General features: G+C 35.5%; 1 protein-coding gene across 1 annotated transcript in view; it reads left to right on the plus strand.

The window, feature by feature from the left end:
* The window catches only part of LOC122533125, a 27,285-nt gene extending 13,046 nt beyond the window's left edge, over positions 1-14,239 (plus strand). The window contains exon 4 of the mRNA XM_043662525.1: positions 14,061-14,239. Coding sequence (XP_043518460.1) covers positions 14,061-14,131 — 71 coding nt within the window. The 3' untranslated portion in view covers positions 14,132-14,239. The remainder of the gene's footprint in view (positions 1-14,060) is intronic.
* The last annotated feature ends 387 nt before the right edge of the window (positions 14,240-14,626 follow it).

Raw genomic sequence — 14,626 nt, forward strand, 5'->3', positions numbered from 1 at the left:
GGGGAAGGGGGGGGGGGGGGAATAAAAAAGAAAGACCGAATCAATTAGAGTGCATTAACACCGGCAGTAGTAGAGTTCCCCCCGTTCGGGTTTCCGCCTTCGAGACTCGAGATATCGATTTCATCTTTCGCCTAACGATCGCAGGTGGGCTTCTTCAGACGTTTCTAGCTCCCTCCTCCTCCTCTCTCCTCCCCCCTTCGCCCAGTTTCTTTCTCTCGAAAAGGCCGGTCGCCTTTCGCGAGTCAGCCGATTTTTGCGCGATTTCCACGCGCTAACGAGCCGCGAATCTCCACTTCTCCGGCAGAACTCCTGAGAAATATCGTGGCCAAAGATGTGTGTGTGTGTGTGTGTGTGTGTGTGTGGGATGGGTGTGTGCTTAAACGTGAGTGGAAAAGTCTGTAGGCCATTTCCTCGGGCGTTTGGACTTTTCTTCCCTTTTTCCCCTCCGTCGTTCGCGAGGCCTTGTTCTTTCTTCTTTTTTCTCTCTCCCTCTCTCTCTCCCTCTCTCTCTCTCTCTCTCTCTCTTTCTTCGACTCGTATCTCGTCTGTCTTGTGGTTTTTGGCTTTCAGGCGCCCTCGCCCCTTTTGTGCACGCACTGTTCAACATCGACAGCAGTGTATTTTTTCGTGTAATTGTTGGATCGATGGGAGATACGAGAATCTTCGTTTCTGCGATTTTTCAATTTCACGCTGAAACTCGAATTTGTTTAAATTACGCGAGAGTACGGAAATATGAGCGGCTAGAGCGGAGTTGAAACGAATCTTGAGCTTCAATTTGCTCGACAAAATTCGCCTCACTTCGAACGTTGGAAAAATTATAAATTAAATCGTGTCTATAGAAAGTATCTTTCTTTTTCTTCGGCAACAAATGATTCTCATTTTGATAAAATTCGCTCCGAAGTTACACTTTGAGCTTTTGAGCGTTGGAAACATTACAAATAAAATCGTGTTTAGGAAGTATCTATTTTTTTAAAACCAAGAAACGGTTCTCACTACGACAAAAATTCGCTCCAAACTTACATTTTAAAGGATCAAACGTTGAAAAAATTATAAATAAAATCGTGTATAAAGAGTATTTATTTTTCTTCGCCAATAAATGATTCTCATTTCGACAAAATTCGCTCCAAATTTACATTTTCAACGATCGAACATTGAAAATTATAAATAAAATCATGTCTAAGAAGTATATCTATTTTTCTTCACCGAGAGATGGTTCTCATCATCTCAAAATATAACATTTCGACAAAATTCGCTCCAAAGTTACATTTTCAACTTTCGAACGTAGGAAAAATTACAAATAAAATCGTGTCTAATTTTTCTTTCGCCAAGAAACGGTTCTCATTTCGACGAAATTCGTTCCAAACTTACATTTTAAAGGATCAAACGTTGAAAGAATTATAAATTAAATCGTGTCTAGAAAGTATCTATTTTTCTTCACTAATAAATGATTCTTATTTCGACAAAATTCGCTGCAAACTTACATTTCAAACGGCCAAACGTTGGATACAAATGGAATCGTGTCCCGATAAAATGTATCTATTTTTTTTTTTTTTCCTGAACGAGAAACGTTCGTTTTCAATTTCGAACGAAATAGTTGAAATTTATTTGCCGCGGACACTGATGGGCGAGGGGAGGTGAAAAATCTCTATCCCCGGAGAAACGTGCGGTTATGTTTTAATAGGTTTGGGCAAACTTCAAAGCCGGTAGTTTCGCAAACTCGCGTAACTTGGCCTAACTTGGCCAGAGACGAACTCTCCCTTTGCACATAATATCCGATAATCTCGTGCTCACATAACTAATGGCTCTTGTAATAAGCATCTATTTCGCTCGTAGTTTAAATATGCTTGATTCGTCTGGACGAATTATAATTGGCAGAGCAAACTACCATCTATGTTCGTCTCGTTTGATTCGATGAATACTGCTTTTCCTTCCTTTTATACATAGGGTGTCTCTTTTTTATACATAGGGTGTCTCTTTTTTTTATCAGAACGTGCGAGTCTCGCATCAGTTGAAACGAATTTCGACTTTGCGTTTACGAAAGATGCTCCGAACGAAAAACAACCATATTCCAGATTTTGAGAGAAGCCTGACGTTTCTTGAGCTTGTTCAGTAATTTGCTCCCTACTGAACCGAGTCTTGGAACATTGCGAAAAATTGTCAAGTGATTACGCGTGAAAAATATCAGTTACTATGACGAATAGAGAGTTTACTCCTTTTTACAAAATTAGTTGTATTTCATTGTTTTTGAGTGTACACACACACACACACACACACACACACACACACACACACATATATATATATATATAGGGTGGGTCATAAATAAAAACACCAAAATGGAGGTGACTCTGCATGAAAAAGAAAAAAAAATTAAACAAAAGGTTTGAACTTTTGAAAATAAAACTTTTTCGAGAAAATCGAGGTTGAAAATTTATGAAACACGCGAATGCACGCAATTGAGTGTAATTCGGCTATCGTTTCATTTTATTCTTGCTCGTTGTTTCTATTCCATTGGCAACGATATGGAGATCAGGTTTAAAATATTCATTTTTTCATCTGCTATAAATCGGCTCGAGAAATTAAGGACAAATCAACGTGTTGAGTACACTTTTACTGCGTAATTATATTTTTGACAATTCGTACGTTCCCATAAATTTATCTCTCCGAGATAACTGGACGAAAATATTTCACGTCAAATATATATATTTTTGTACATTCCTCCATCGTTATCTCCGATTATATCTCATCAAACGAAAAAGTTGCAACGCGCGTTACATCGAGGTTGTTTCTTAAAGAAAAAAAAAAAGAAAAAAAAAGAGAGAACCGCGGCGAAAGGATGTATCAGAACTTTTCTAATTTCGCTTTTCAAGAATTGTCAGGGGAGTGACTTCCTTATCTTAAAGTTTCGCCTTTTATAAATGTGTCTTTTTTTCTCGTTTCTCTTTTTGCTTCAGTCTGTTTGTAATTTCTCCTATATCCGAGCTCTTCCTATATTTATCAAATTGAAAGTTTGAATTAAATTTTTGCCAGATTGGATTGAAAAGATCTCGCAGGACGTCCTCTATACGTCAAAGCTGCAATCTTTTTCTCGCAAAGAACGAGAGGAGAAAAATCTCCCCTTTGTCTTTGTCTCCTTCAGTTTTGTTGCTTTCGTTTCATCTTTTTCCTCTTTTCCATTTTTTTCTTTCTCTTTTTCAAGAGAAATAATTTTTCTTTCTCTTCGTTCTTCAGTGTGACAGAAAATCTTCGTCGCGCTTGAATACTATCCAGCGGCGATCACGTGGGAGATCAACGATGTATAAAATCAGTCGAGAACGATTTTTTTTAAATGATGCGCAGTAGCGAAGGAACATCGTTCGCATGATTAATCGATGACCGAAGATTCCTTCGAATTAATCAGGCAATTGATTTTCTAACAACTCTCGAGCAAGATTCGCTTCCTTCCTCGCGAAATTAATTTATCATCGTCCCACCTCTTCCGAAAGCTAGTTTATTTCCTTAAAATACCTTCTTGCAAAGCGAACTTGTCCGATTCGCCTCATCGAGCTTCCAATTTCTTCTCCCCACCATATTTTTCCCCTCTGCCAACAACCAACACCCTCGAAAAAAACACACACACCCACAAAAGTTTGTCTATGGCTATCATAAATTCTATACCTTCGACTTGATGGAGATACACGTAAAGAACCTGCAAAATTCACCTTGGCCTTGAATTTCAAGGTCAAAAATTTCTTTTTTCTTTGCACGCGTGCGTGCTAACAGCGACTTTATGGTTCTCTATGCGTGTTTATAATGTTAATAGTTAGTTTTCTTTCCATTATATTCTACTCATTCACTTTTCTATAGCAATATACCTGAAAAATGGCAAGAAAGTTTCTTGATCATTCGACACTGCGAACGCGTGAATGCTAACAGCGACTTTATGGTTCTCTATGCGTGTTTATAATGTTAATAGTTAGTTTTCTTTCCATTATGTTCTACTCATTCACTTTTCTATAGCAATATACCTGAAAAATGGCAAGAAAGTTTCTTGGTCATTCGACACTGCGGACGCGTGCGTGCTAACAGCGACTTTATGCTTCTCTATGCGTGTTTATAATGTTAATAGTTAGTTTTCTTTCCATTATGTTCTACTTATTCACTTTTCTACAGCAATATACCTGAAAAATGGCAAGAAAGTTTCTTGGTCATTTAACACTGCGGACGCGTGCGTGCTAACAGCGACTTTATGGTTCTCTATGCGTGTTTATAATGTTAATAATTGGTTTTCTTTGCATTATATTCTACTCATTCACTTTTCTATAGCAATATACCTGAAAAATGGCAAGAAAGTTTCTTGGTCATTCAACACTGCGGACGCGTGCGTGCTAACAGCGACTTTATGGTTCTCTATGCATGTGTATAATGTTAATAGTTAGTAATTTTTATCATTTGATTATTTATTAATATTAGATTCATAGTGATACTACAACTGTGATAAATCGAATGTTATGATAAAATGGATGCATAAAGAGTCATAAAGTCGCTGTTAGCACGCAAACGACCAAGAAACTTTTTTTCAAGACAACTATTAGGCTTGGGTTAGATTTGGGTATGAAACGTAAACTTTTTAGAGGATTATAAAAGTGAGAGCCAGAAAAAAGTAGTTTTCAACCATTCTCCCCTCCCCCTTTCCAAGTGACGTCACTGACTTAGTGACCCACGAGCTAGTACTAAAAAATATAATGAACAAAATTTGACCTACTTCTCGAGAAGGTTCGCCCTAGGTTAAGCTCTCGCAGTTTGGCGGGAAAATCCCGGGACACCCTGTATACACGCACATCTCAACCAATTCTCCAGATCTCCAGTTTCGTAGCACCAGGGTTCTTTTTCTCCTCCCCTTCCCCCTTTGCTCCCTCCCTCCTTTCACCAAAGTCGCGAGGTTGCCTCTCGCATTCTATTAGCGTCTCTGGCATCGGCTCAAAGGGCACGGTAATCGAAGACGCAAGCGACTGCAGAGCTGCATCGAAGAAAGAGAGAGAGAGAGAGAGAGAGAGAGAGAGAGAGAGAGAGCCGGACGGAGGGAATCGATTCTAATCGAATCATGCCAGCCTGCGCGGATTATGTCCTTCTCAGGAGAGATTGGTCCGCTCGTGGTCAAAGGGACATATCGCTGGTCGACAATCACTTAAGGCCCACTCTAAGGCTGGTTAGAGGGCCGGCCACCGTTACAAACGTGCCTAGTCCTTCTTCGTGTTCACGCAAATCGATCTCCATCTCCATCTTCCCAAGAGAAGATCTCTTTCCATCTTTCTCTCTCTCTCTCTCTCTGTTTTACTCGATCTTGGCTTTCATCTTCTTGCAGACGTCAAAGGAATTATCATTCCCCAATGGTCTTTCATCGATCGAAACTCACTCGGACGACTGGGCTGGTTACACACGTACAAACTCTCTTTCTCTCTCTATCTCTCTGAGGTCCACGTGCTGCACGTTTGTAACGTTTTATGTTGGGTTGTTGGACGCACACTCACGTGGAGATTGTTTGATGCAATTACGCGACCCGATAGAATCGCGCTGCTCGATTTACGGGGCCGTGTTTTGGTCTAAGTGCCGCGGTGAAAACCGTAGTTTCTATTAACTGCACCTGGGAATATTTTTCCGCGCGCGAGCGAAACGATTTCAATCTGCGCTTTCCGCATCGTAGTGGAAATTGGAATTTAGGTCGTAGCAATTTTTTGACGTCGCTCGGAATCATTTCATTCAATTGTCGTGACGTACGAACGAAAACAAAAAAAAAANAAAAAAAAAAAAAAAAAAAAAAAAAAAGAAAGAAAAGAAGAAAGAAAGAATATATCGGTGTTCAAGGTTCAACGTTTGTACTAGTTTCATACTAGATTGACGAAGGTTGTGCCGGATTGAAAAGAATCGAGACTCTCTGATCGACAAATAGGAGAGAATCCGGGAACCTTAGGAAACGTGTGAACTCCCATCGTGCAAGTTCTACGTGAAAACGTGCCCGAGTGTCTATTGAAAGAAGCGATGAGAGACGGATAGAACGTTTGCCCAGCGACGGACTAAAAAGAATTATTTCTATATCCGTCGTGTGCAAACAGTTTCAATTGCTCCCGACCGACGAATCGGGTACTGTAGAACCTTCTAGTTATATGAGCACCTGTTACGTGAACCTTCTGTTATACTTGAACGGTCTATTGTTGTCTACTTTTGAACCGTGTATTTTCTGCTGCAATGTACGTACAACATAGATGCGTGTTAATGTTGCAATACACAATAATACAGTTGTGAAAGAAATAATATTTTATACAATGAACCAATGTATGAGTTACGTTATAAATTATATAATATATTGATATTATGTAAGTTATATATTTATTTATAATCTAAATTATATGATAAATTATATAATAATATTGCAATATTGTTGTATATTAATTAATTAATCAATTATTAAATTATAATATAGTAATATATAATAATATTGCAATATAATTGTAATAAGAGCGTGTCAATTATTATATATTATTGTATTATAGTTGACTGAATGTTAATGTCTTTTCGTTTGCGCAGTCTACGTACGAAGATATTTGGAAACAAATTTTATTTCACAGTGTCTTAAGCAACAAATTAAATTCCGTGCCAATCGTGTGAAAGTTCTCTTATCTTTTACTGTGTTTTGTATTTTTTTTTTTTTTTCTTTTCATCAAAATTTCATTTACAAGAGAAACACGATCAGAAAAATGTAAATACAGACTTGAAGAAAAAATCCAGCACCTCAACGAAATTACAACGACACTACTACCAAACTTGTTGCGAGAATCTCAATTATTTAAGGCTAAATATATACCGCGCGATTATTGAATTTTTCAACGACCCTCCGCTTCGGAGATTTTTATACGTTGTACACTGTGCATCTGATTTATTATTCCCTGTAACGCAGCGAGGAGCATAACTGAGCCAATAACGACGAACAAATTGTCGATAATTTGAGTTGTTATAATTCCGCGGAAAAAAGAAATTCACGTAACGATCCCAGTTGGCTTCGTTTCAGAGCCTCAGTTTTTAACAGCCCATCGAGCTCGTTCATTTCAAACAGCAATACTCTCGAGAATTGTCAAAATTCAAAACACTGAAAGAAAGTTTCTTTCCGTTGCTAGGTGTACCTCGTTATTTTGAAGATCGAAGTCACTTTTTCACAAAGAGCTCTTGTTCTACAATTTTTTTTTTCTTCCACCATTTTATTCTATCATATTCTATCATTTTATTGAATTTTAAATATTTCTAAAGAGTTGAACGACGAGCTGAACGTTTTTTAAAGAGCTGAACGATGAAATTTCATGCTGTTTCTTGAACTTTTGCCCTTTCATCCTAATATTCAAAGTTCAACGTATAATGTAATGTGAGAAAAATTGCATAGTGAATTTTCGGAGTTCGTTCATTCTTTAACGTCTCAATCTAACAGTTCATTCAGTCCTGAGAAATATTTTTCAACTTCGGCTTTCAGTTCGAAGTTCGACAATTTTTTATACCTATAATAATAAATGATAATGTATATATTATTATATATAATATATTACTATAATATATATATTATATATATTATTATATTATTATATAATAATATATATATATATTATTATAGATAGATAGATAGATGGATAGATAGGTCTTTGTTGTTTTCCCTTAGGATTACAATTTCCGCTCCTTCTCCACCTCCATACAGTCTTCTTAGAAATAAATACAATAATCATTCACTAGCCTAGCATCATATAACCTCCACTCACATATCATTTCCTAATATCGCATATAATAATAATATAATGTAATATGATATAATAATATAATAATATAATAACCACATATATTATTATATATTATATATATAATGTATTATAATAACAATATACATTATTATATATATTATACGTATAATATATTACTGTAATAATATATAATAGTAGTATAATATAATAACCACATATATATTATTATATATTATTATATATTATTATATATTATATATATATATTATAATAACAATATACATTATTATAAATATTATACATATAATATACTACTATAATAATAGATAATGGTAGTATAATATAATAATGTAATAACCACATATATATTATTACTTATTATATGTATAATATATTATAATAACAATATACATTGTTATATATATTATACATAATATATTAGTATAATAATATATGATGGTAGTATAATATAATAATGTAATAACCACATATACATTATTATATATTATATGTATAATATATGTATAATATATTATTATTATAATAATATTACTATAATAATATATAATAGTAGTATAATATATAATTATAACTTTCAACATTCAGTATCGTTCAGACAGAAACGCGCGATTCACCCTTGGAGGGGGGGGGGGCGCCCCCCGCTTCCCAAGTCGGCGCCAAGCCGCGTAAAAAAACGCTGCCGCATAAAATAACAATCGATATTGATTCATGCAGATGCGGCCAGCAGGCTGGACGATGATGACAATCGATATTGATTTATGCAGATCCGCCGCACGCTCGATTACAGACAGAACCGGCTAAATAACGCGAGAGGAGGCGCGCGGAGGCAGGTAAGCGAGGCACGATCGCTACCCTCCGACTAACAACAGATTCGAAACGATTGCCAGACGACGACGACGACGACGACGACGACGACGACGACGAATGCGGTCAGATCGCATTCGTGTTTGTGCAACATTAGCATATTTATGAAGAGGGAATATTCAGCGGGTTGTAGAGCAAAAGTGTGGGGGGGGGGGTAGGTGGATTTAATCGATCTTTGACGAGCAATACGCTCGCAAACTAGCGAGGCGATGCCCTGCCCGTTCGAATAATTAATCCCACCGGTGATTCGGAATTGAATTTCAGAGAAAGTTCCCCGCCCCCACCTCTTTGTTTCTCTCCTGCGCGAAGTTTGTATGAGAATGTTTCCTCGACGACGTTCATTTTTTATTCGCGCGGCCGGCGACAGAGAAAGTTGGATTAAAAATTATGTAAATAACTGTTCGGCTGCTTCGAGAGCGACGTACATCGAATCGAAGGGCAGAGGAAGTTGGAACTGTGACGAGGTTTATCGAGAGTTGCGATTTTGAGAAAAAGGTTTTTAATCCTTCGTATTTGAAGGATTGAAAAATGATACTTCAACATTCGCGTAAGCCCAACGAAGATCATTTTTACGCTTGTGTAAAAATGATCATTAACTCAAAAATGTCATTAACACAACATCAACACAAAAATTGATAATAATCTGACACTAATAAATTATTATTAATTCAATGCTTCTCTGACGTTGATCTGCCACGGTTGATCTTTCTACATTTTGTCTCTCGACAAGACGAAAGTGTCGAGAGACTTGTGAAAATGCCACTTTTCTTTCATTTCGTTCACTCTCAAGGTCGGTGTGTATAATTTTTTACTCTCGAACGCGTTGGCGAGACCCGCTGCTCGACGAAAACTGTCGCGAGATGCTCGAATCGAAACGCGGAGTTTACGGGCGGCCGTCTGACCGCAAATGACTCGCTCCACTTGCCCCTGTTAACTCTCTCCTGTTCGCTGGAACAAAATTCGTAACAGTCCTCCACCCGTATTTACGCTTCATCGAGCTACTTAAGCGGTATTATGACGAACAACAGACGGGGAATAGATCGCCGAATTGCTCGTTAGTCCAGGGATTAGCCCCCCTAAATCTCCCTCCGATGATTTCCCATCGTTTCTAGCTCGAATTCCTAAAGATTAACGAATATTCCAAAGCGAACGGAAATTATCGTCCTACGTACATAGGTATACCAGTCGATTTTAATGCTTCCAAACATACGCAAACGCGATTGAATATTACAGGTATCGTCAATATTTGCCCCTCCCTACGTGACGTTAAAAGTATTAATATTAACGTCAACGTTGTAAATATTAATTGAATATTAATGTCGCGAGCTGCAAATAAAATCACATGCTACTTCATAAATTATGCGTTAACAATTCATCAGAGAGAAGGAACGAACGACCCATGAATCGTCGTGAATTTTTTTTTCATTTTCGCGTAGTCATAAATCGAGCCCGCGGCCAGATCGTATCGATCGAGTACAAATTTACCTTGCACGGTGGCAAAGTCTCGGTGTCAGTCTGGGGATCTCGCGGCATCACGGTGCGGTGTTTCGAGACTCGGCGCGAAAAAGAAGAAAACGAAAACCGAGCCGAAAACACGGTCGTTCGATACGGCGGCGTAGAGAGATAGAGGAAAAAAGGGAGCGTGTCTTTGTCGAAGGTAAGTGGACCGATAAAATCTCGACGGCTTCCTCACGATAATATCATTTCGAGATACTTTCACGGGGAATTCACCGCGCGAGCGAGCGAGTGCACGCACGACGAGAGAAAAGAATACCAGACGACGACAAAATACGATCGAGCCGGTTGAACGGATCTCTCAGGACCTTTTCGAATGAATTTCTCGCCGCGTTTTTCATGCGCTCTCGCTACGTCGCCCTCCCCGCCATGTTCGATCCGCATGAAAAGCTATCCTTAGAGATAGAAATCTGAATGGATTCGAGTTGCCTAGTTCCTTCTCGCGAGGGTGAAAGTTGAATCTCTCTCTTTCTTTCTTTCTCTCTTTTTTTTCTCCCCTTTTACAATTAGCTCGATCATAAGATTTTTTTTTATTGAGTTATTGAATTATCGCTTGGATCTCTCAAATGATTTTAAACCGTTAGAACTTGGCCAGGTTAATAAATTGTCAGGTGAATAAATTGTCAGGCTAAGGTCTCTAAATAGAAATTTCCATCGTCGAGTTAATTTTGAACTTTAAGTGGAGAAATTGGGAAAATTGAGAAGCAGAAGGGATATAGAAAACTATTGCGGAGTAGTTTCGACGAAAAGTCGTTCGAATCTTCGAAAATATACTGTTAGAAATTGTATAAAATTATTATTGTAACATTGTTTAATTAATGTCATAAATTGTATTAAATTATTATTGTAATATTGTTTAATGTTATAACATTGTTTAATTAGTGTTACAAATTGTATGAAATTATTATTGTAACATTGTTTAATTAGTGTTACAAATTGTATGAAATTATTATTGTAACATTGTTTAATTAATGTTATAATTTGTATGAAATTATTATTGTAACATTGTTTAATTAGTGTTACAAATTGTATGAAATTATTATTGTAACATTGTTTAATTAATGTTATAATTTGTATGAAATTATTATTGTAACATTGTTTAATTAGTGTTACAAATTGTATGAAATTATTATTGTAACATTGTTTAATTAATGTTATAAATTGTATAAAATTATTATTATAACATTGTTTAATGAATGTTATAAATTGTATCAAATTATTATTATAACATTGTGTAATTAATGTTATAAATTGCATTAAATTATTATTATTATAACATTGTGTAATTAATGTTATAAATTGCATTAAATTATTATTATTATAACATTGTTTAATTAGTGTTACAAATTGTATGAAATTATTATTGTAACATTGTTTAATTAATGTTATAAATTGTATTAAGTTATTATTATTATAGCATTGTTTAATTAGTGTTACAAATTGTATGAAATTATTATTGTAACATTGTTTAATTAATGTTATAAATTATGTGAAATTATTATTATAACATTGTTTAATTAATGTTACAAATTGTATAATATTAATGTTTAACGAAAATTGTGACGTTTCAATACCACTTTGGTAGTTCCAACTCTCTTTATATTTCTGTTAGATTCTCAAGTCAATTGCACTTGCAGTTCTTTTTTTTTTTCTCTCTGTCTCTTCTATTTCAACTTGATTGCTGCTGGATTTCTTTCCACATTCGACACGATTGAAATCCGGATTTCTTTCAAGGTTAGTTTGCCTATGCTTAGATTCTCCGCGATGAACGATTTCGTTTAAATTTCCTTCGCGACTGGGTTGATTGCGGCTGCAGCTTTTTGTCTCAACAAAATTGATTGTTCAAATTTATTTAAATTTCCTCCCCGGTTAAGATGATTGAGTCTTTCAGGACATTCAGAGGTCAACATTTTATTTTATTTCTATTTATTTACTACATTTCGTCTCTGCTCGAATAAAAAAAATAGCTTTTCACCAGTAATATTTTCGTCTTGCAGAGACAGAAGATTTTGCACGATGTTCGACGTCTGTAAGATGAAAAGAAAGTAGTTTCTTTTTCTGAAATCTCCCCCTCGCGAAACGTCAAACATTCAGAAGAAAATGAATCTGAAATTTCACTTTAGGAAACATATTATAGAAGCGCATATCGGGCTTCGTTATTCTTTGCCTCCGTGAAGGAAACTTGATCCAGCTCTGAGGATTTGCTTCATCCATCTTGGCTCTCTTGTTTTACGTTTCGTTGATGTTACGACAAACTTTGTCGTTTTTCGTGAACCTTCAAACATACAGATCTATCTACGTACGAACAAACAGATCGTCATCGAAATCATTCGAGTGAAAGCTTCTCTTATTTATAATGGCCATTAATAATAAATTCACCTGGTTTATCTTACGATCCAGCAAATATCTTTAAACAACAGGCAATTATTACAAGGTTCGTGTAATAACGCCGTATCGATCAGAATTCCTCTCGATTCTCACGTGAACAGTGCAGCTCAAGCATCAAGGCGGAAAGCTCACCTAAAATCTTTATTCATTGAGCAAGTCTACGGTATTTGAAAATTTTCCAAAGCATGACCTTCCACGCGCAGGAATATATTTCGTTTACAAAATTGGACAAACTCGACAACAATTGATTTTACATAGAATTTGACAACTCACAGTATTGTTTATTATATAATTATTTTATGTATATTTATTTATATATTAATATATAATTCTATCTGTTTTTAATCAGAAGGTAATAATCTGGCAATTATTTTCATTCAAACTGGTGAATTGGGGAAATTAAATTTTTTTTTTCTATTAATATTGAAATATTTTCGATTCATTTTTTTTTTTGCTAACAATATGCAACAATTGCTGGAAAGTTTCTCAAGAATATTCTTGAAATGTTCCAAATTCTTTCGTACGTTCTTTCGTTCCTACTTGTAAACAAATTTACTATTATTATTATTATTATTATCATTATTATTATTATTATTACTATTATTATCATTAACCGAGTGTTTATAAATACTCGAGCTCCTTTGATACCTCGCAAGCGGTCTAAAATTCTCTTCCTTAAAATAAGCAATAGTGGTTGTGAATAAAAGAGAAGTGAATAAAAACTGGCAAGAGTGCAAAATTCTTTCTGTTTCATCATTGACTTGACCAAAGTCAACAGCTCGCAATATTACATGCGTTTCGCACGAATTACAGTCTAGTAATTTCTAATATTATTCTTATTCAGACCAAACTGACGAGGTCGATATTGAAATCTTTTAAATCAATAATGCTAGCTAACATGGAAAATCATTCTATTTAAATGTTAATTTAATATTGTACACTCAATATTCGACAAATTTTTATGGAAAATATTATAACATTTCGAATTCTTTCGTTCCTAAACGAATTTATTATCTACGTTATCATTAAACCGAGTAGTTCGTAAACTATACTCCTATATATAGACTTATGTATATGTAAACTTATAAGAAAAATTTTAGAATTAGAGCATCTTGAAAATATTCTTTATATTGTATCAAACCTGTATCAAACCAGACATTGACGAATTGGTCAGTAAACTTATGTAGTGTATTATCCATAACTATATAATAATACTATATATTAAATAAACATATAATAATATAACTATATAACAATGATCCACCAATATCGTAATGCCAACAGTACAACGACACGACAGATCGTTACTTTAAAATACCAAAGTACCATAATATAATATACTTACAGGATTCTCGAGTCTTCGTGGTTTCAAAAAATAGTGTATACAAACTTATACTCCTATAAACCTAAAGCACGAGATGTTCCAAATTCTGTTTCTCGAGGCGAACAGATTCAGTAAATAAATAGAAAGGAACGCGAGGAAGCAAATAAAAGCACGATTTCTCTGTTTTTTAGGGGACGTACGTATGTACGCGGAGGAGCAGCAAGTGGAGGAGGAACGCGTATGGTCAGACGCATTCCAGTGACACGGGCACGAAACAAAAGGAGTACATCAATTTCGCGTAAGCCTGTTCCTCGACTCACGATGTGTAATCTCCGAAGCAGTTTATTGTCCACTGTGATGAGAATGTAATCGTTAATCCCACTAACGGGGGGAGGGGGGGGGGAGGCTGAAGCCCCCCGTAATTACACGTTCTAATCACGAATGCCACTGGCGCGCAATAGAGTTCGATCAACGCGAGGAAAGACACAACTGGATAATTTTCTGAAACCACGAAGACTCGAGAATCCTTTAAGTACTTTTGGTAATATATATTATATATTACATTATGGTACTTTGGTATTTTAAAGTAGCGATCTGTCGTGTCTTTGCACTGTTGGCATTACGATATTGGTGGATTATTATTATATAGTATTATATAGTTATATTATATATAATATTATATATATTATATATATATATATTATACAGTATACTGTATATATATATATATATATTATATATATATTATACAGTATTA

The sequence above is a fragment of the Frieseomelitta varia genome, unplaced genomic scaffold (assembly GCF_011392965.1).
Source record: "Frieseomelitta varia isolate USP_RPSP 00005682 unplaced genomic scaffold, Fvar_1.2 scaffold_495, whole genome shotgun sequence".
NCBI lineage: Eukaryota > Metazoa > Arthropoda > Insecta > Hymenoptera > Apidae > Frieseomelitta > Frieseomelitta varia.